Below are 19,576 nucleotides of genomic sequence, written 5' to 3'. Positions count from 1 at the left end.
TTGTGAGAACTTGCTGCTTCTTTTCTTTCTGATCTAAAAAGTAAATATTTAAAATAAAAAAGACAATCACCTGATCTTTTTTTTTTTTTTCTTCAGTCAAAAAAGATTCAAGCACAGCTGAAGGAGCTTCGTTATGGGAAAAAGGATTTGATTTTTAAGGTAAGTTTTATTTCACTGTAGGCAGCTAACAAGTATTAAGGTTAATTTAGTATGGAAAGAATGTAGGAGTATGATAGCTGCCTTTAGTACTGGAGTTCTAAGGAGTCATTTCCTTTTCACCATACCAAAAAGAGCTCAAAACACCAAAGATAGACATAATACCATAAGACAATTTCAGAAAAAACATCTATTTGAATTGCTTTTGGGGTTTTTGCAAACCACCATCAAACGGATTGTGCTTTTTATTAAATTGCTTTCTGGGGGCAAGAAAGAATCCATTCAAAGCCTGAAAAGTTTTCTGGCATCTTTGTTTTTAAATAGGCAAAAGCAGTGGTAAGTGTTTAGATTATTAATATCTTCACATAAAACAGTGTTCGCATTTCCTGCTGGTGGCCAAAACCTGTTGCTGTGTTCCATAGATTCTGTAACACATTTTTCACCTTTCTAACTGAATAATAGAATATTTTACATATGGTTTTTCCTTTTTCTTTGATTAGCAGTGCTCCGTGGCAATGTCAGTAATTGTTAACACTTAAAGCAAAACTTTATGATAAATTTGAGTAGTGGAGTGGCATCCAAATTCTTGTTATAGGCTGAAACATCTTTACCAAAACTGAAACTTCTGGGGGAAAAACCAAAAAAACCCAAACCAAAACCAAACCAAACCAAACAAACAAAAAATAAAATAAAAGAAAAAATGTCTGTGACTCATGCAATCCAGATGAATACCCTGTCTAGCTAGTGCATTTAAAGAAAGAAAAAAAAATGGATGTGGGGAGGTGAAAGGCAAAATATATAGAAATTTTGCTAAAGGGCATCAAATCCTTGCAAAGTTAATCTCTGTTAAAGGAGGAGGAGAGAGGTTCAGGACACCTGACTGGAGGCTGCTAATTGAGTAAGGCTTTTATTCCCAGCATAAAGGATGAAGATAAGTACTCATCTTCAAAGTGACTAGAGCTAGAAATATTGCAAAGTAATTCATCTCAATATGAGGTCCAAATTGCCTTCTGGAAGTATTTAACTTTCACTACTCTATGCATAGTACTGTAAAGATGCAGTAATGTAAGTTAAAATATGCAGTGTAATTTCTGTGGAGTTTGGGGTTTTTTTGCTTCTTTTTTTCCTTTTTTTTTTTTTTTTTTTTTTTTTTTTTTCCCCCCATGCACAGGTTGATTCCAAGGCTTTTCAGGCACTTTTATTTCTGGTCATCATAAGACACTAACCAGGGGAACAGATTTAGAGTTAAAACCTAGGCATATTATACATCTAGGAAGTTAAATTTTAATACAAAGTAACATGAAAAATAGCACTTTTTTTTTCCCTTCAAATTCAGTTTAGCTATAACTGAGAGCTTGAACAGAGGAAAAGATAATAGCTCTAAACTTGCCTGGGTGTTAAAACTTGTTTCCTTTGGCTGAGACAAAAGATCTGTTGGGTACTACTATCTACTTCTTGTTTTTGTCATACTAATATGCACTGATCCTGAAAAGGGATCTGAATTATGCCAGGTTGTGTAGTAAGAAAACAGCTTGCAGAAACAGAGGAGGGAAACACAACCATGAAGGAGCAAGCAAATTGGAGAGGCTTTCTGGGAAGTCACTGGCATACATGAAGTGAAATCCACCTTCTCCTGATCCTGGTTCAGTAAACTATGACAATTCAGCCATTAAGGTACAGATACAATGATCAAGGCTTTGTGACAGAAGGGGTGGAGTTTACTCATGCTGTAAGGGAGACAGTGGGAATGTGAGTAGAAGTGGGTTTCTTCTGATTGCATATAGATGTCTGCACTGTAGACTCCATTTCTCATCCCTGGAGAGTTGGGGAAACACATTTTGTCCTAAAGAATATGTTTACCTTTAACCACATGAATTATGCCTTAAACTCCTTGACATTGCAAACTTCTCAGAGCAGTTCACCAGAAGGATGTAAAGCTCACATGAGATTCCTAAAGGGCATGAGGGAATGCTTCTGTCCAAGCCTATTAAGCCTTTGGTTTCTGTGGTGGAATTAATTGTGAAGATATATGTGAAGTAAGAGGTGGGGTGTTTGCTTTTTGTTTTGCATAATCAACATGGAGAAACTAGTTTGGAAATTCTAGTAACTATTATTGTCAATGACTCTGTACTCACTAGAGCTGTGGGGATGAAGTGGGAGTGGAAGATGAAAAGGGAAAAAAAGACAGCTTTCCTCTTTAATACTCCAGTGAATTGGTAAATTATATCTACTTTTAACAATATGTGACCTTAGCTTAACCAAGTGGTAGTAAGTAAAAATGAGTTCATCATATTTGGCATGTATTACTCTTCTTATGATTTCAAAGTGGTTTGTAATCTCGTTGATTAACTATGTTGCACATATGTTCCTCTATCTATATATATTTTTTTTTCTCATTGTAAGTGATGAAATGTCCACTCAAGCTTCTTAATTTTATAGCTGCCTTTGTAACTAGGTATTTACAAGTTCAGAATGAGTCCACTCTTAATTACAGTAATTTAACTATGGTCCTAAAACCCTAATTCAGTGAAGTACTCTTAAATTTAAATGCTTTGCTAAATTGTGTTTTACATTTGTTTCAGGCATTCTTAAACACTTGTTTTCAAATTACTTCTCCATCATTAACTGTCCTTCCTATCATTTGACTATACTGTCCTAGAAGAAGTCATGTTTTACTAAACTAGAAAAAGGTTAAAAATAAGTTGTGTGGGTTTTTTCATGAAACACAAATATATGTGTATGCCTGATAGAAATTTGAGATGAAGACAAATTAATTCAGCAATAACTTTCACTATCAGTTTATAAAAGTCTCTTGTAGTTTTGAAATCGTTCTTTGAAATTTACAAGGTGAGAACAGTTCACGGGTACAGCTTGAGTATTTCTATGTACATTTTTTGTGATGAATTTCTAAGGATTCTGTTTCAGAATTTCAGAGTTATGAATTTACTGCTTAGTCTGCTTCCTCGTTTGTCATTTCAGTTCTGAGGCAAAATAGATTGACAGACAGCCCTAAAATCCAAGAAGGTTCCAACGTGAGCAACAGCTAATGATACCAAGCCTGCCAATGTACTTCATCTTTGTTCCACAGTAAATTTAAATTTAAAAAAGGAGTAGATGGCATCTGCCTTACAACAAATTAGGTGATTTCTAATAAGCATTCTGTACATGGTCTAACCATGAGTGAGATGGTTTATAATTGTCCACCTTCCTCTGAGAACCAAACCACATTTGCTCCAGTTGGGCACGTGGTTGTGGCTGGTTTCTGGATTGTCACTGCCAAGGTGGGAGTTTACACTGATGAACTGCTTGCCCCTGATGCTGGTAGGGGGGCCCTTGGACCTCTCCACATGTGTAGAGCCACCAGGTGCCCAGATAGAAATAGAGGACATCTGAGAAGACAAATGCAGTGCTGGGAGATCAGGGGCATCAGGAAGCAGCAGAGGTCGAGGTACTCAAATAGAAAGGGAAAGGAGAAAGGCAGGCAGGAAGGTTAGTGAGGGTAACTGGGAGAGAGGAACAAGGGTGGGAAGAAGACAACCTTGCTCCCAGTGATTGACAACTTCTCCTGCTCCTCACAGTGGTCTAGCAGTACCACAAATAAAGAGCAAGATCCTCATTTAACTTCATTTCCTTTTTATGCTCCACTAGAGTGTTTCAGGTACTGAGTGCTCGATCCCTCCAGAGGCCTAAGCAGAGCCACATCAGCATCTCAAAGTTAGGCTTGACTTATGGATTTGTCTTACATGGACTCATATGAGAAAGAGAAGGCAGGGTTTAAAATAATGTTTTTTAATTTTCTTTCAAGGACTTGTTTCAAGGAAGTATTTTTTTTTTGCCTGGGAGACACCCAAATTGCCTTTATATAGAAAGGGCAAAGGGCATGTACTTATAAGTCAAAACCACTTTCTTTGAAAAAACATAGTGCTATGCTAATCAATTCATTATCTGTATGTGTGAAAATAAATTTTAAACCATGCATTTGATATGGTAAATAAAGCTGAAGAAAAGCAAAATTATGTGAAATTGTTCTCATATCATCCTGACTGGATGTGGTAAATATTTATACCACTCCTCCTTCTCAAGGAAAATTGATGCCACCACATGTTTTCCTTCTTATTAGCAGTAGTTAATTACATGCCACAGTAAACCTGTTTCCTAGAATTGCAAAGTATGTCTTTCTGTGATGCAGACTATGAGATTCTCCATCCTCTGCAGAAAAAGAGGTGAAATGTTTAAAGAAAAACAAAACCCCACAAAACCACTGAAGACCTGACAGCCAAGAACTTGTGTTGAACATTACAAATGACCCCATTGTTTGAGCTTGAAATAATTGATTATGTAATTTAAATCTTTGATAATTTCCAGAAATGTGTGCTCACACATGTATGAAGATGCAAAAGTTTCAGGTTTTCCAATTCAGTTCTGCAAACTGTTTGTATACAGTTGACAGTCAGGCTTGACCCAAATCAAGCTATTTCATAAATGTACATTCTCTTCACCACTGATTTTATGAAGACAGGCTGGGAGAGTTTGGATTGTTCAACCTGGAAAAGAGAAGTCTCTGAGGAGACCTTACAGCAACCTTCCAGTACCTCAAGGGGCTACAGGGAAGCTGGGAAGGGACTTTTTACAAGGGCATTGACTGATAATGATGAGGAAAAATGGTTTTAAGCTGAAAGAGGGTAGAATTACATTAGACGTTAGACAGAAATTTTTTAGTGTGAGGGTGGTGAGACAGTGGAACAGGTTGCCTAGGCAGGTTGTGGATGCTCCATCCCTGGAAGTGTTCAAGGCCAGGTTGGATGGGGCTTGCAGCAACCTGGTCTAACAGAAGGTTTCCCTGCCCATACAGGAGGGTTGGAATGACATGATCTTTCAGGTCCCTTCCAACCCAAACCATTCTATGATCCTATAATTTGCACCTGTTTGCATTAAAATTGCTATCAACTGCAGAATTCAGCCAACCTTGCATGTTTGAAAAATAAGTCAAGTAAATAGATTTTAAAGGATTCTTCATTATGGTCAAAGCACCGTAAAATGCCTTCTTTCTTGCAGAAAGCTTTCAAAACAAGCATTGTTTTCCTTAAATTTTATTTGCACATTGATGTGTTTAGCACAGAAAGAATGTTCTTCTCTAGTGGTGCTTTTGCAGTGCCTTGTAATGATAAATGTAACTCCTGCAGCTCAATGGTAAAAGGAGATAAGACAAAACTGAGGACAATTTCCTATGGGCCTGTCACATCTACTTCCCTGGGAAAATACTGCACAACTCATCTCACTTTCAGGCAGGATCTCTAACCTGTAGTGTGTTTATCCATCCAATGTGTTTCCTCAGCATCTGGGTCTTCTGTGACCTCCCTCGGGAAATTTAGCAATGCTGCTTAGGAAAAATGAAACAATAAAAAGCTATTATGAAACATCAGTTATAAACATAATTGTATTGCAAAATATTAGAGTTTTTTTAACTAATTTTAGTATTTTTTTGGCAGAGATCTTAAACCAGTGGCTTTATTAGGGATAATAAGTTCTCTAAGCTGCAGGCTGACTTTGCATAACTGAATAGAGTCTGGAAGAGGAGATTTACTGCCTCTAACATGTATAACACTTTTAACCATATTGTTTTGAGAAGAACTACAGAAGACTTCAGATAGGAAAAATGTTCTCTGGAAAGTTTCCATGGACTGTGTCAGAAATGACAAGATGAATGAGTAGAAAATAGCAAACAGAACCTCCTTTAAGCTGTATTTTTATTTTATGGTGGATTCTGTTTGATAATTTTAATCTAATTGGTCTACTGGGTATTGTATATTATTCTTTGATGACTTTATTAGCAAAAAAAGGTTATTTTCCTTTTACTTGAGCCTTTTTTCTAAAAGGCTTTGCTTTTCTTGAAAATGATTAAGATGAAATGAAAAATGCCCACAATGCAAGCAGACTAGATGATGAAATGAAAGCTCTGAAAATATTCTTACAGACTTTTCCTTTTAAATGCATAAATAAGAAAAGCTACTTTGTGTTTGCTGGGATAAAAAATTCTTATCCATATGTGATAATCCCATCAGCACTGGTTCAGTTCTGACAAAAGCTGTTTTCTGAGGCATCTGTGGAAAACAGAAAGAATATTCCATGTTCTCTGACTCCAAAGTAGGTTTAGTTACATACATATCAATCATTCACAATGCTTATCTATTTATTTTATACATACACACACACACATATATATTTTTTGTTGTTGTTGTTGTTTTTTAAGCTGCAACAGTTCACACTCTGTTATACTGCTGCTTTGGTCTATTCTAGTCCACTTGCCTTAATAGTAGAAAATGTTTTCTCATGTCCTGATTCTTCCTTACTAAAATTGAAGCAAATTTGTTATCAAGCTATCTCCTACAGACTTGGAAAGTAAATTATTTTTTTTTTTAAGCCCTTCTTTTGAAGCAACATTTTGCATATTTTGAGATTGTTATTCTGTGTCTCTCACAGTGCTGTTCTTTTTTAGAGTAATATGTGATTTTTTTAATTATTTTTTTTTTCCAGTTTCCTTCTCAGCATGTTTCCATACCACAGATGCTTCATGTTAGTAACATCTGAACTTGTTTCCTTTCTTCTCTGCCCATTTGCAGTGCCTTAAGATAGACACTGAAGTCCAACTGGACATTTCACTCATGCTGAGCAGAGCAAAAGGATCTTTCTAGTCTGTACCCACAGTGTTCTTTGCCCTTTCTACAAAAACATTACATATTCAGTGGTGATATCATCTTGAGTCATTCATCCCTACTGTTCTATATTCTGTATTTGTTTTATTGCTTATTCCTGTCTGTATTTAGCATCTGCTACTTGTCTTCAGTGAATGTCATCCCATTTTTTCCAGTTTGTCAGGGTAAATTTAGATAAGTCCCATCTTCTATGACACACAGAGTTCTAGTTTGATGTCACCAGAATATTTAGTGAGTGTCTGTTTAGTTCAGTGTTCAGTTCCTGAATTATAAATACCAAATAAAACTGTCCCCTAGAGAGGCAGTCTGATTATTCTCTCCAGTAGTTTTCCAAAAATTAATGTTGTACTCATGGTTCTGCAAGTCATGACCTCTTAAATTTCTGTCTTTCTGAAGATGGGATCACAAGTTATTTTCCAGTCTTCAGGTTCTTAATTCACTTCACAGAGTCTGTAAGGAACTGAGATCTTAGAGCTTAATACCACTTCCTAAAGCAATTAAAGTGAAGATGCACAACCATGACTAACAGAAAACAATCAAGTGGAAATATTTATGTCTCTGAAATTGCACAGTTTTATTAGAAAAAAAAAGTATCTTTTTCTTAAAAAAAAAAAAAAAAGTCTAAAAATTTAGGACTACTAAAAAAAAAGAACTACTGTGTTCCAGAGCATTTAAATTGGGCTGGAAAGGGGTGGAGATGGTGGTGGAAATAAATCATATATCAAGTCAACAAACAAGAGTAAAATCATCTTGGGAAGAAAGGCTCAAATAATACTTTGTGTCAAAAATATCATGTGCAATTTGCCCCAGGCCTTGAGAGAGATGACCTCAGGACTATTTTGAATCATCCTTTCAAAGTTTTTGTTCTTTTGTAGAAAACACCTTTGCAGGAGCCAGCATTGTGTCTGCTAGTGCAAAAGGCTCCCTCATGAATTCAGGAATTATCATATTTGTGCTAATATTACTAAACATTTGTGAGTGATAGATCCAGTGATTTGCTGGTTATCCATGCAGATCAGGTCGTCTACAGGCCTAGAACTTACGTGGTGGTTTGCACTTGCCTACATTGCTTTATGCAAAGCCAGAGACTAAGATTGATGACATTTTACTTACAAAGTATTTGCAATACCGGGTGATTACAAAATCACTAAAGTTAAATGTTTAATAGCTTAAGTGGAAATCAATGCTCTTTCACAGAAGTTGGTGTGTCAGGTGATGTACACCAGCCAGGAGCATGTTGCTAGGGGGAGCTGAATTTTCACGTTACAGTTGATAACACACAGCTATTATTTTGATGACACACTTGAAAATAGATATTTTCTTCAAGGGCTGTCCTTGACAAAAGTCATCATGATGACAGGAAGAAAATTTCAAGTATGTTCCTCCAAGCAATTGCATTGATGGCTGAAGGAATGGAAGCCTATTGTAGATTTGATTCATGTCAGAAGCTGTTGTTAGGTAGAGATTGTTATATTTTTCTCAGGATTTCTAGAATGCTAATATTTTACAGAATACAATTTTTTGCTGTTTCGAGAATAATAACATTGTTCATAAACTCTATGTCTGGGTTTTTTGGCTGATTAATCTGGCAAGGAACATCCTGAGGTGGATGACTGATGGCCTAGGCTGTGCAAGGTTTAGTGGGTTAATGTCATGAGTGAGAACAGATATTTTCCTTGATTTCTAAGATAAGAGATTGTGGGATCTTCCTTGAAGTGTTTGTACTCTGTAGTATAATGAGTGTTGGACTTAGTCTTCATGGTTTAGGATCCCTGTAGTTCTTACTGCTTGTGGTAGTTCAGTCTGGGAAGCTGCTAGATTTGGGATTTTTTGTTCCCAGGTGAGAAGACTTGTGGTGCTTTCCTGTTTTTTATAATGCTTTTGTTGATTACTCATTTTGGGATATACATAATTTTTTTAAATTTCTGATCAACCCACCATGTTTCTATACTTTAGGATATGTGTTTGGATGTTGCCCAGTGTTGGATGTATAATTTCAGTTTTCAGGTTATGAATTATTTGTGATTAGATTTGGCTGCTTATTAGTTGCAGAAAAATGCTGTAAGACAGGATATTATTGAGCCATTTTCCTCAGTAGAAGCTGTGATCCCTGGGATGGACAGGAGACTGAAATTTTTTTTGTTGATTTTTGTAAAATTTATCAGGGCTGTTGCATATATATCTATGGCTGATGTTTGGGAGGTAAGAGGTGGCATGATTACTTTTCAGATAGCTATCTTCTGGAGATAAGAGTTAGCATAGGGACCATTTCATCCTCTTCTGTTACATGATCTTTTATCTTGGTATGCTGAATGAGTACTTCTTGTTTTCATTAAGCATATATTTTAATTATTATTTGTTTTCTTTCTTTGTAGGTAACAATTTTTTTTTTCCCTGAATAGGAGTATTTTCACATCATGGACAAAAATATATGTAGAAAGTCTTACCTAGATTATGTGTGTTTTGCCTAGGAAGTAGATGTCAGTTCTTACTTTGGCATCTTTTTGCTGGTGCATATTTTCCATTTCAGGGGCCATAATTTAGCATTTTGTATATTGTTCCCAATATGTTATAATAATTAGTGTTAATGTTCATACATTATGTTAGGAACACAGGAGAGGCCTGAAGATCTAGACAGAATTGGCCGCTGAGAAATACAAGTTATTTGCAGACATGGGGATGTTTGTACTATAAAGAGATAAGTGACATACAAGAAAGCAGAGGGGTGTAATGATATGTATTTCCTGATAAGGACATTGCATTATTAATTAACCTAATTTATTGATTTATTATTATTTTTTTAAAAAAAATAAGTATAAATATATTGCTATTCTATTTTTAATGGTTTCATGCAGTTTTGGAAATTACAGATTTGCAAAATGTGAATATCATGTCAGCACTTAGAAATTCAGGTCTGTTAGTTTATTGCCAGGATGGTTTTTTACAACACAGTTTTGAGCATGAAAAATTGTTGTAACTTTTTTAAGGAACTGAAAAATCAAATTTTAAAATTTTCCATATGGCCTTGAGGATGTGGGCCTAAGGATATGGAATCGCATTAGAAGGTTCTAGCTAGTAAATAGGTAGTAAAAATGCTTACCCCCTCTGTTCTCATATGGCTAAAAAAAAGGAATGCAATTGTTTAAAGAAGATTGACTTAAAAAATAAAAGCAGCAGCTTTTGTAATCATGTGGATGGTTTATCCATTGGAAGGAACAACTGGTGCTAAATCTAAGATGCTCTGGCCAGATCTGAAGGGAGGAAAATTCTCTACAGGAGATAAAAAGGCAGAGCAGGAACAAAGTTGAGTGATGTGGCTCTTCTCTTAATGCACGTTGTCTGAGCCTGTCTATGCAGAGAAACAGTCATTTTCCTATAGTTAAATGTTGAGTATTTCATTAACACTTTACTGTGTTGTTTTCATGCAATTAATTTTATGTGAGGGAAAAACATGGCGGTTAGGGAAGGAAAAGCCAAATTTCAGCTACTAAAAACAGCACAGATGTCTTATTTTCTTTTTTTAATGGACATACAGAATAGTCACAAATGGGAGATAAAAGCCTTGTGGCAGTAATGAACAGTAAGAAAATGCACAAACTCTGAGTCTTTGCAGAAATTATGCTTTTAACTGATCTTTCTTCTTGTTGTAAGTGCTTGAAATACAATTCAGATGTTGCTGAATGTCTGGGTTTTGCTGCCCTTCTGATTAAATGGAATAGCTGCCAAAAAGTGTTCTTCTCAGCACCTTGTGTGACAATTAGCAGTGCAATTTAGAAGCACACGTCGCTCTAGGTTGCAAATAATGCTTACAGAATAAGCACAGTAGAAATGTGTTTACCAGATAATTTATTCAAATTTCTGGTTAAGTGGTTTCCAATTAAAAAGTTGTCCTAGTTAGAAAATAGAATCAATTATAAAAAGTTTTACAGTAATTTATTTTCTCTTTTTTTCTTACACATTTACTTAAGGTCTATGCTGGAAAAAATGGAGTTCAGAATATCCAATCTATTTAATGTGTGCTTAAACATCACTTAGTCAATCATGTTTTCCAATTAAGCAGAATGTGTGATAATTTTCTCCTTGATAAACAGCAATCCTTGGGAAGAAATACAATAAATCCTTTGAAGTTTAGTAATAGCCACATAAAATGCCAATTTATCATGTCTTGAAGTGAAGAAAACCCAACCATGACTATGTTTGTCTCTGCACGTGTGAGTAATCCTAACACAAAGACATAAATTAGCCTTTTCTGGCCAAAACAAACAAACAACAAAATAAAGCAAAAATACCCCCAAATTTGCAATTTTTTAAAAGGAAAAGAAAGGTAGTGAAGTAATTTCAAACCCATCAATATATAGGAACAGAAGAGAATCATAGATTGGTTAAGGTTGGAAAGCACCTTAAAGATCATCAGCTTCCAACCTCCCTGCTATGAGCAGGGACACTTCCCACTAGACCAGGAATATACTTTATATTCCACAGTCACAAGGTGTAGAAGTTTCTGGGAAATAAATGCTAATAAGCCTTTTAAAAAAAACATTTTTGGCTGCACTAACAAGCATGCAGTGTTTGCAGTAGCTGTACAGCCTGACCTGAGCCATAACCCTTCATCATTCTGGGGGTGGAATTTATATCCTTCTATTAACATGGCATAGAGCTGGGAGCACGTATGACTGAAATGTTCAGGTGAGCACCTCTCCCTTGGTTGTCCCCCTGACCTACACAGTGTTTGATCATACTAAGGGGACTTGCTTCGGGACTTCTCAGAAGGAAATTTTTTCCCTGAGTTATTGTGCTGTTTGGTTTGTTAAATGGTGTGCAGAAATAGGATCACAGCCTGGTTTGGCTGACCTGTGTCTTCAGGAAAAATCTAGTAACTCGCCTCATGGGTGAGAATGTTTTGTCTGACTCTTGTGAAGAAGTGGGAGGACCTGGAGGAGGAGGTGCCTGTGGAAAAGATTATGGACTAGCCAGGTTTGGGAAGGAAGCTCTCTACAGACAAGACCACTAGTAAATGCTTGCTTTCTTCTAATGTACCTAAGGAAGTGAGAAGTGTAAAGCTTCTAGCCACTGTTTTTCAGATTAAGAAACTTCTCTCTCACCCCCCAGTTTTGTTGCTTTTGTGTAACTTTGAGGAATATAAACATCTCCACTACCTGTATTATATTGATACGTTATTTATACTTTCTTGAACAAAGTCAAATTATTTATCTCACTTTTTCCTCAGTAAGACCTGTTTCTACAAAAATGCCAGAAATAAGGTTGTTATTTTTATTTTTTTTTTCCAGACTATGTTTATTGAAAACACTTTACACCTTATCAGAATTGGCCTTGTGTAGTTCTACTGGTATTGTGTCTTTTTTCTTTATTCAGTATCCAAGCCACATTAATTGAATTAGGCTCCCTAAAAAAACTTGTAAGTTAAAAAAACAATGAAACTATTGAAATATGAATTCAGCCTTGATAGAAAAAGATCAGGGAAAAAAAAATTAAAAAAATCTGCACTTTTGGGACTAAGGTGTAAATAAATATCACTGCTTTCAAGTGAGTGATTAATAAAAAATGCATTTTTAATGCCAGGATTTAGTTCTCACTTGATGTCAGTTGGATTGATATCACTGCCTTCTTGGCTCAGTAATCTGTGATATAAAATAAAGTTAGAGAAATAGTTAGCCCATCAAAATAAGACAGTATTACAAAAAATAAAAATGCATCATTGATAAATGATGCATTCAGAGAGACTTTATTTGCACTTATGAGCCTGTTTTTTGGAGGAATACCTTTTCACCATAAACTGAATATATTTTACTTGATAAAAGAGTTGTTATTACAGTATGTTAGATTAACTAATTCTTTCTAATGACTGGCAGCAATTAAAGAAATGAAACATTTATTTCCTCCAGCTGGATTTTTGATGTGGCTGCAGTTACATTGAATATAATGCACTATAATATAGCACCAGATTTCCCTGCAGAGAAAGAAGCAGCAGTCACCTGTAACCACTGTTACCTGCTCTCCACGTTTTCAGATGTCCTGCATAACACACGGGGTGAAGAAAACCAGACATCCTGAAATTCAGAACTTTAGCTCTGGTATTCCAGTGATTTAAACTGTAACACAGATGGTGCTTAATGGAGAAGTTGCCACACTAGGTGGCAATCCACCATGTGACCCTAATCCTTTAGTGATGCACACAATCTGAGATGCTACCCTGGCCTCACATTTATCATGTATACATTAGTTTGTATCATTTCCTTTTGAATGGCAATTCAAATCAATTCCATCTACTCTTTTTAAATCTTGGTTCTCAGTAATTGAAAATTTATTAATTTGTACAACTGTACTTTAAAAATAGTTTAGTAAGTAGCAATGATTAAAATATTAATGATGCGAGAAATTAGTCTAGTTCTAGTATCTAATGAGACCTATCTCTGCATCAGAGCCAGGCTTTTAGTCTTCAGTCTTTCAAACATTATCTGGGATGTTTATTATGAGTGAAATTATGCACTATACTCAGTAACAAATGCAACTGTAATTGAACTCTAGAAACATTCTTATCTGTTAATAAGTGTTTTCTCCAATAAGCTAGTGGTAAGTCCAGTTAAATTTTGCAAATTCTAACTGGATGGAAGGATTCTTTGTTGTTTTGGATGCTCTGTTGCCAGACTGAGGAATCAAACCTGTGGTGTGAGGCGTGTGTTGTGTGATAGTGACTCATACAGAGTGTAAGAAATGTGATGCACTGGAAATGAGGGACTGCACTGACAGACTTCCCCTCATAGAGCAAGCAGTTGACTTCTGTTTTGAAGCCAGATTGCCTAATTGTACATGGGTTACACTAGTGAAACTGTGTCTGCTCTGATAAATCCACAGATAAATGCTTAATCCTGTTTTAAAATGCAACTAAGTAGTTCTTTATGTGAGTTGGGAAGTGAAAATTACAGATTTTTGTCATTTTATCAGCCACTGCAGCTTATGCCTGATGCTAATAATCAGCACTTGAGCAACTGCTGAGGGCTACAGGTTTGGCTAAACTAATCCATCTCAGCTATGAAATGTGCTGGAAATACCATCACTGCCCCAACACAGAGACCAAGTCAACCACTTGACATTAAGCAGCTTTTATATTGTGTGACTATACATGAAGCTGTGTTTATTTATATTTGTGTTTATTTATATTGATGTATATATTAAGAGTACATGTGATCTTAAAAAATGTCTGGCAAGAAAATAATATCTGGTTGGGGATAAACTTCAGAAACATGGTGAGGATGAGGTGGTACTGAGGGAAAATTCATTGCTTTTTAACTGAGAAATTGGAACTTTATCGAGTTACTCTCTATGCACAAAATGTGCACATTGCCTGATTAAATTTTCAGAGAGAAAAGATAATTTGTTAGGCCAGTGTCTTTCTGGTTCCCCTTTTATTTGTCAGGAAAACAGCTAGTGGGCTGTTTCTGCAATACAACAGTAAAAGAAATCTGTACATTATTTCTTTTGGTTGCATAGTACTGTGCTATTACTGACAGAGCTGAGAACTGCAGGAATCTGGGAGCTCCTCACTCCCTAAAATAGGAAGTCCTTGCAGAACATGTATTCCCTTAAAGTGAGCAGTTCGAGTGTATGCAACTCCTAGGAAAGGGGAGAAAAAATTGTTGTCTTTACTGAGTGTTTAAAAGCATTTTCTGAACCCCTGCACTCCCTACATTGCATATACATCTCCTCCTGAAGAACTGTGCAGGAAAATCCTGTTGTCATACAAAAGCCCACAATCCTTCTGCACAGGGTGCAGGCTGCTTGTCTGACCCCAAGTTCGAACTCAAATCTCTCCAAATGCTTTTTGTGTTGCTGCATAACTAGCTCTTGTGAATTTCCTATCTCCAGGGAAGGAGATGGAGGAACAAATCTGGAGTTAAGTCCTTGTTTATATACCAGCAGACAGTAGCATTTCATAGGATGTCTGCATGCATGTATGTTAGGGTCTTTTGGAATTTCTGTTCATGCCAAATGACATTAATGTGAGCACCTCAATTAAAACTACAAAATAGTGTTTCAGATTACAAACAGAAGTCAGAGAAATGAACAAAATAATCAAAACTGTTTGAAAACTTTGAGTTTTCCAGAAGGATATTATGGTATAATTTTAAATACTTTATATTACAGAATTACTTTTGACATTGAAATTAAAGTAAACTTCCATTCACATAAATGGGGCAGATTTGAGCCCAGTTCCCACATAAAAATATACTTTTCCTCAAGAAAAAAAAAAATAAATCCCCTGAGGTCTGGTTCTTTTACAAGCAATTTGACCCAGTTCGTATATATTACTTGTAAAATTTATATTCTTTCCTCTCTCACAGGCACTGCATGAAAAATTATGGGAAAAAATGCATTGTAGATTGCATCAGTTTCTTGTTCTTTATTCCCACAGGCACAACAGCTAACAGATCTGGAGCAAAAACTAGCAGTTGCAAAAGATGAATTGGAAAAGGCAGCCCTTGACAAAGTAAGAAGTGTCATGTAATGTAAGCATGTTTATCTCTATCAGCTGTGAATGTTTCAGTGTAATTTGACAAAAACAAATGAAAGCCTTGCAAGGATTTAGATGCATATTTAATTGCATGGACCTGGGAGTAACACTGCTGAAATCAGTGGAACTAATTATGATGCATAAAGTTCAGTACAGCTGCAAAGTTATTGGAGAGGAGGGCAATCAAATCAGAAATAAACATCTCAAAACTCTATAGAAAGCCAAATCCTGTGATTCTTTATGTGCAAAAGTCGACTAATGAGAATGGGCCTGCAACTGATATGGTTTTTATCTGAGGTTTAGTCATAGTTCAAAGTAGGATGCAGTAAAGAAATGGGTCAGGCTCTTGTTAGGGTGAGACTAATATGACCAAGAAGAAGGGGAACTTTCTTCTAGATTTAGGGCAGTTGGGAAGAAAACATTCAATAGGGAAGCAGCTTATCAGAAAGGAAAAAAAAACTTCAATATGGTTTGAAAGACTGCTTTTTTGGGTTTGGTGTTCTAGTATTTTCAGGTTCCATTTGACATGTTTTTTTTAAAAGAATGCCCCTTGCACTAAAAGCATTTTTCTTTTAATCTTCAGTACTGCAGTCACTGAAATCATCCACTTGAGTGAGGTTTTGCATCCAGCATTGCAACATGTTATCTCTGTAAACAGTGCTCACAGTTGCATTATAATCAAACCTCTGGGTGCATCTGGTGATAATACATCCTGTGTTTATAGTTAGCATACTGAACTGCTCCACATAGTAAGTTAAAAGTAAGCATATCCCTTTTGTGCTGGTGGAGCACTCACTGATAGGGGCTCTTACCAGTGCAAATACAGTCTGTGGCCAAGGCAAGAGAGCAATGCTTGCCCTAAATATCTTCTGAATGCAGTTATTCATTATGATGCAGGGAGTTGTGAAGGAGAAGGCAAATATTTGACACCTGGAACTTTTAATGAGAATGCTGTTAAGGGATTCTGTCTGCAAATTAAAAGAGGACTTGCAGCACACCCACCTCTGACCCTCTGTTTCTGTCCTATTCAATATTATGGAATTTTAATGTACGGCTCATTTGTGGTTCCATAGTCTTATCAGAAGCCCCATGTTGTCATCTTGCAAATCATCATTGAGACAGTCTTTGGATGGTGTCATTGCTTACATGCTGTGAAAGTGCAGTGGGAATGGCAAGCAGGAGTAAAAAAGCTGTGCAGAGGAAGGAAAAAGACAAAGTTCATGCCAGTGAGAATTATGAGACAGATTTATCAGACTAGAAATGCCCATGTTTGACTAGTTCTAACTGTAGACTAATATGACCATTTAATTTGTAGGTATCTCTTTCCCCTGGTTAAGAGCTTTTCTGTATGAACTGTGAACTGAAGAGATTTAGAGACAGCAAATGGTCCATCCATGTGACCATGTGAAGTTGTGGCCTTAACTGTTTTGACAATGTGAACACACAGTTTCAGCTAAAGGAGTGAAGTAATGTGTAAAGAAATATGTGCATTTTTTGCAATATGAGCTATGTTTGAAATAAATAATTGAGTGATTTTCTAGTTGCTATGATGGACCTTTGGAAGACTGACAAAGTTTGCATTTTCCACAGCCCAAATTATTCTATATTGAATCCAGCCATGTGGTAAGAGTATAAACAGATCTGGGAAATCTAAAGACGTGCTAAATGTTGGCAGTATTTTGACCAGCAAACAGGCTATTTTGACTACAATCTCACCTATGCAAGGTTATTGAGAACGTTGTCAAATGACAATCCCTGGTTCCAATAATATTTCCTTAAGTTGTACCCTTGTGCTGCCCACTCTCCTAGCAGCAAAGTCAAAATTGAATTTTACACCCCACAGGATGAAAACAAAATCACCTGTTCTGCTTTTACCTTTGGAATGGCAAAATGACTGTCATAGCCAAGGCAGAGCAAGCACTGGATGGCAGAGGTGGGAGATGAGAAGATGAGAAATTCTCCAGAGGGATTTCTAGATGGAAGGAATGTGGTTTCAGACCAGTGTGATTTGCAGAGAGCACTGAGGTCATTTAGTGCTATAACAGTCTGTATCTACAAGCAAAATGAGACAGTCTGCTTCCTCTGCCAGTTCAGAGTCTGAGCTTATTTTCATTATGTCAAATGGTGTTTTATGTTCTCTGGGCAGTCACTGCTTGGACAGGTAGTGGAAAAGACATATTACATGAAAAGGACTATGCCAAGATCTTCTGCTGTCAATTAGAAATGAAAAGATCCCTGAGTCTGATAGATAAAGTAATTCTTTCCCTTTCACACTGCCATTAGGTCAGAGAAATAACAGTTTGATGTAAGGTTCATACATTTTAGCAAATAATTCATGCAAAGTTATGTCCTTTTTGATTATAATCTGGCATTCCTCCTTACTGCACACAGCTCAAGGGAAAAACATTTAAGTGTGTCCTTTTGCAAACAAACCAAATGCTGTCCCATCTCTTATTTCTATGATTTTCCTTATTGAGCTGTGCATTAATAGTCTTTTTTATGGTTGTCATAGATCCTACCATTGAAATGTACCCTACTAACTGAGTTTGTTTATTTGTTTTTAAAGAAATACGCAGATTTTCCCAGTCGGGAAGTACATTCCTTGGTTCCAGCTCAGGGGAAGTTTATCTCCTGTAAAACCTGGAATATTTGTCAGGTTCTAAAAAATATTTGTTTAGCAAATAAGCTAGAAAAAGGTGGTGGATACCAAATGCCACTACTAAGGATTTGTTTAACTGTGAAATATTTTTATATTTTATGTGTCCTATATCACATACACAGTATATGGTGTTCAATGTTACTTATACATGTATCTTCTCTCTACTTGTGTTGTGGTATACCTTGATTTATGTATAATCCAAAAAAACTTTGAAGGTTGAAATGTAGCCTGTATGTATAGGCGCATTCTTAATATAAACAATGAGAGCAAGGATTTGTTTTTATTATTATTTTTAAGGCAAATGCTGCCAAACTCCCCCTGAACTGAGTATAAGGAAGTTACCTCAGCATCTAACATTTGACTCTTAAGTGTCCTGCTGTGATGGAGCAAAGATTGAAAATGAGATTTCCTCAGTGCTATACTTATCTGTGTAGTATTCTTACTGTCTCAGCTTATTTCAGTCCCAGACTGCTATTTTCATTAACACACCTGTCTGTAATACTGTGAATAAAATAGCAGTGTTTTAACATGAGTTTCAAACACTTCACCACTTAAAAGTTTTAGTTCAGCTTCATGGATAGTAATGGATCTTGACAATCATTTTCTTAACAGATGAAAAGACTTATGGTTTATTTACTCTATACTGCAACACCATAACGTGCCCATGAGGGAAATAATCTTTGCTGGATGAAAATAGATCTTTATAACCCATGGAAAAATACCAATTACTCTGAACATTATAAACAAAAATCCAGGCAATGTCTGCATCTTTGCAATAATTGTGCACATTTACTTCTCTTTCATTAATATATGGAAAGTCTAGACACTATGATTGGTAGATTGGTATGATTTGGTAGATGGTATTTTTGTTTATTTTCAGGTAAACAATATTGAATAATTAGTTGCAAGAGTGTGGCTAAAATTGCATGGGGGAAAGGGAAGAGTGCAATGATTTTCTAGGCAGTTTGGTGTGTAATGCACAGTAATCTAATCACATAAACAAGAACTGCTTTTAAACAGCTTTAATTTCTTCCATTAATAAGAAAAGCAACAGCTGCTTGTAAATGTTGGGTTTAATGCAGAGACAGAAAGCAAGCAATTCTGTTCATAATAGCACATCTTAGACAACTGATAATTTCTTCTTTTCCCCAGGAGTCACAGCTGAAAGCTCTGAAGGAGACTGTGCAGCTTTGCCTGTCTTCTGTTCTGCACAATCAGCCTCCTGCTAAGAATCTAATCCCTTCAAAACCAGCTGAGAAGCTGACATCCCCAGCTACAAAGGGCTCAAAAGTTCCATTTCAAGTGACAAGCACCAAGGTATGATTTTTCTCTCTTTTTTTTCTTTTCTTTTTTTTCAAAACATCTTTGAAAATTTGTCCCGTAAGAGCATCAAACTGGAACTAAGGAGGATTTTAAATTCATTGAAAGATGAGGGTAAAATTTGAGGGCAACTCTAAGCCTATTTCTGATGTCAATAAACTTTTTTTAAAGTTGTGAAGCAGCTACTTTTTTTTTTTT

General features: G+C 36.1%; 1 protein-coding gene across 1 annotated transcript in view; it reads left to right on the top strand.

Annotated features, from left to right (window-relative positions):
• Window positions 1-19,375, top strand: part of LUZP2 (leucine zipper protein 2) — a gene marked incomplete at its 3' end in the record, with an annotated part of 139,561 nt that extends 120,186 nt beyond the window's left edge. The window contains exons 7-9 of the mRNA XM_009995859.1: window positions 97-159; window positions 15,301-15,375; window positions 19,211-19,375. Coding sequence (XP_009994161.1) covers window positions 97-159; window positions 15,301-15,375; window positions 19,211-19,375 — 303 coding nt within the window. The remainder of the gene's footprint in view (window positions 1-96; window positions 160-15,300; window positions 15,376-19,210) is intronic.
• Between the last annotated feature and the right edge of the window lie 201 nt (window positions 19,376-19,576).

This window comes from Chaetura pelagica, unplaced genomic scaffold, assembly GCF_000747805.2.
Source record: "Chaetura pelagica isolate M959 unplaced genomic scaffold, ChaPel_1.0 scaffold164, whole genome shotgun sequence".
NCBI lineage: Eukaryota > Metazoa > Chordata > Aves > Apodiformes > Apodidae > Chaetura > Chaetura pelagica.
The sequence above is the reverse complement of the archived record's forward strand: the minus strand, read 5'-3'. Positions and strand labels throughout refer to the sequence as shown.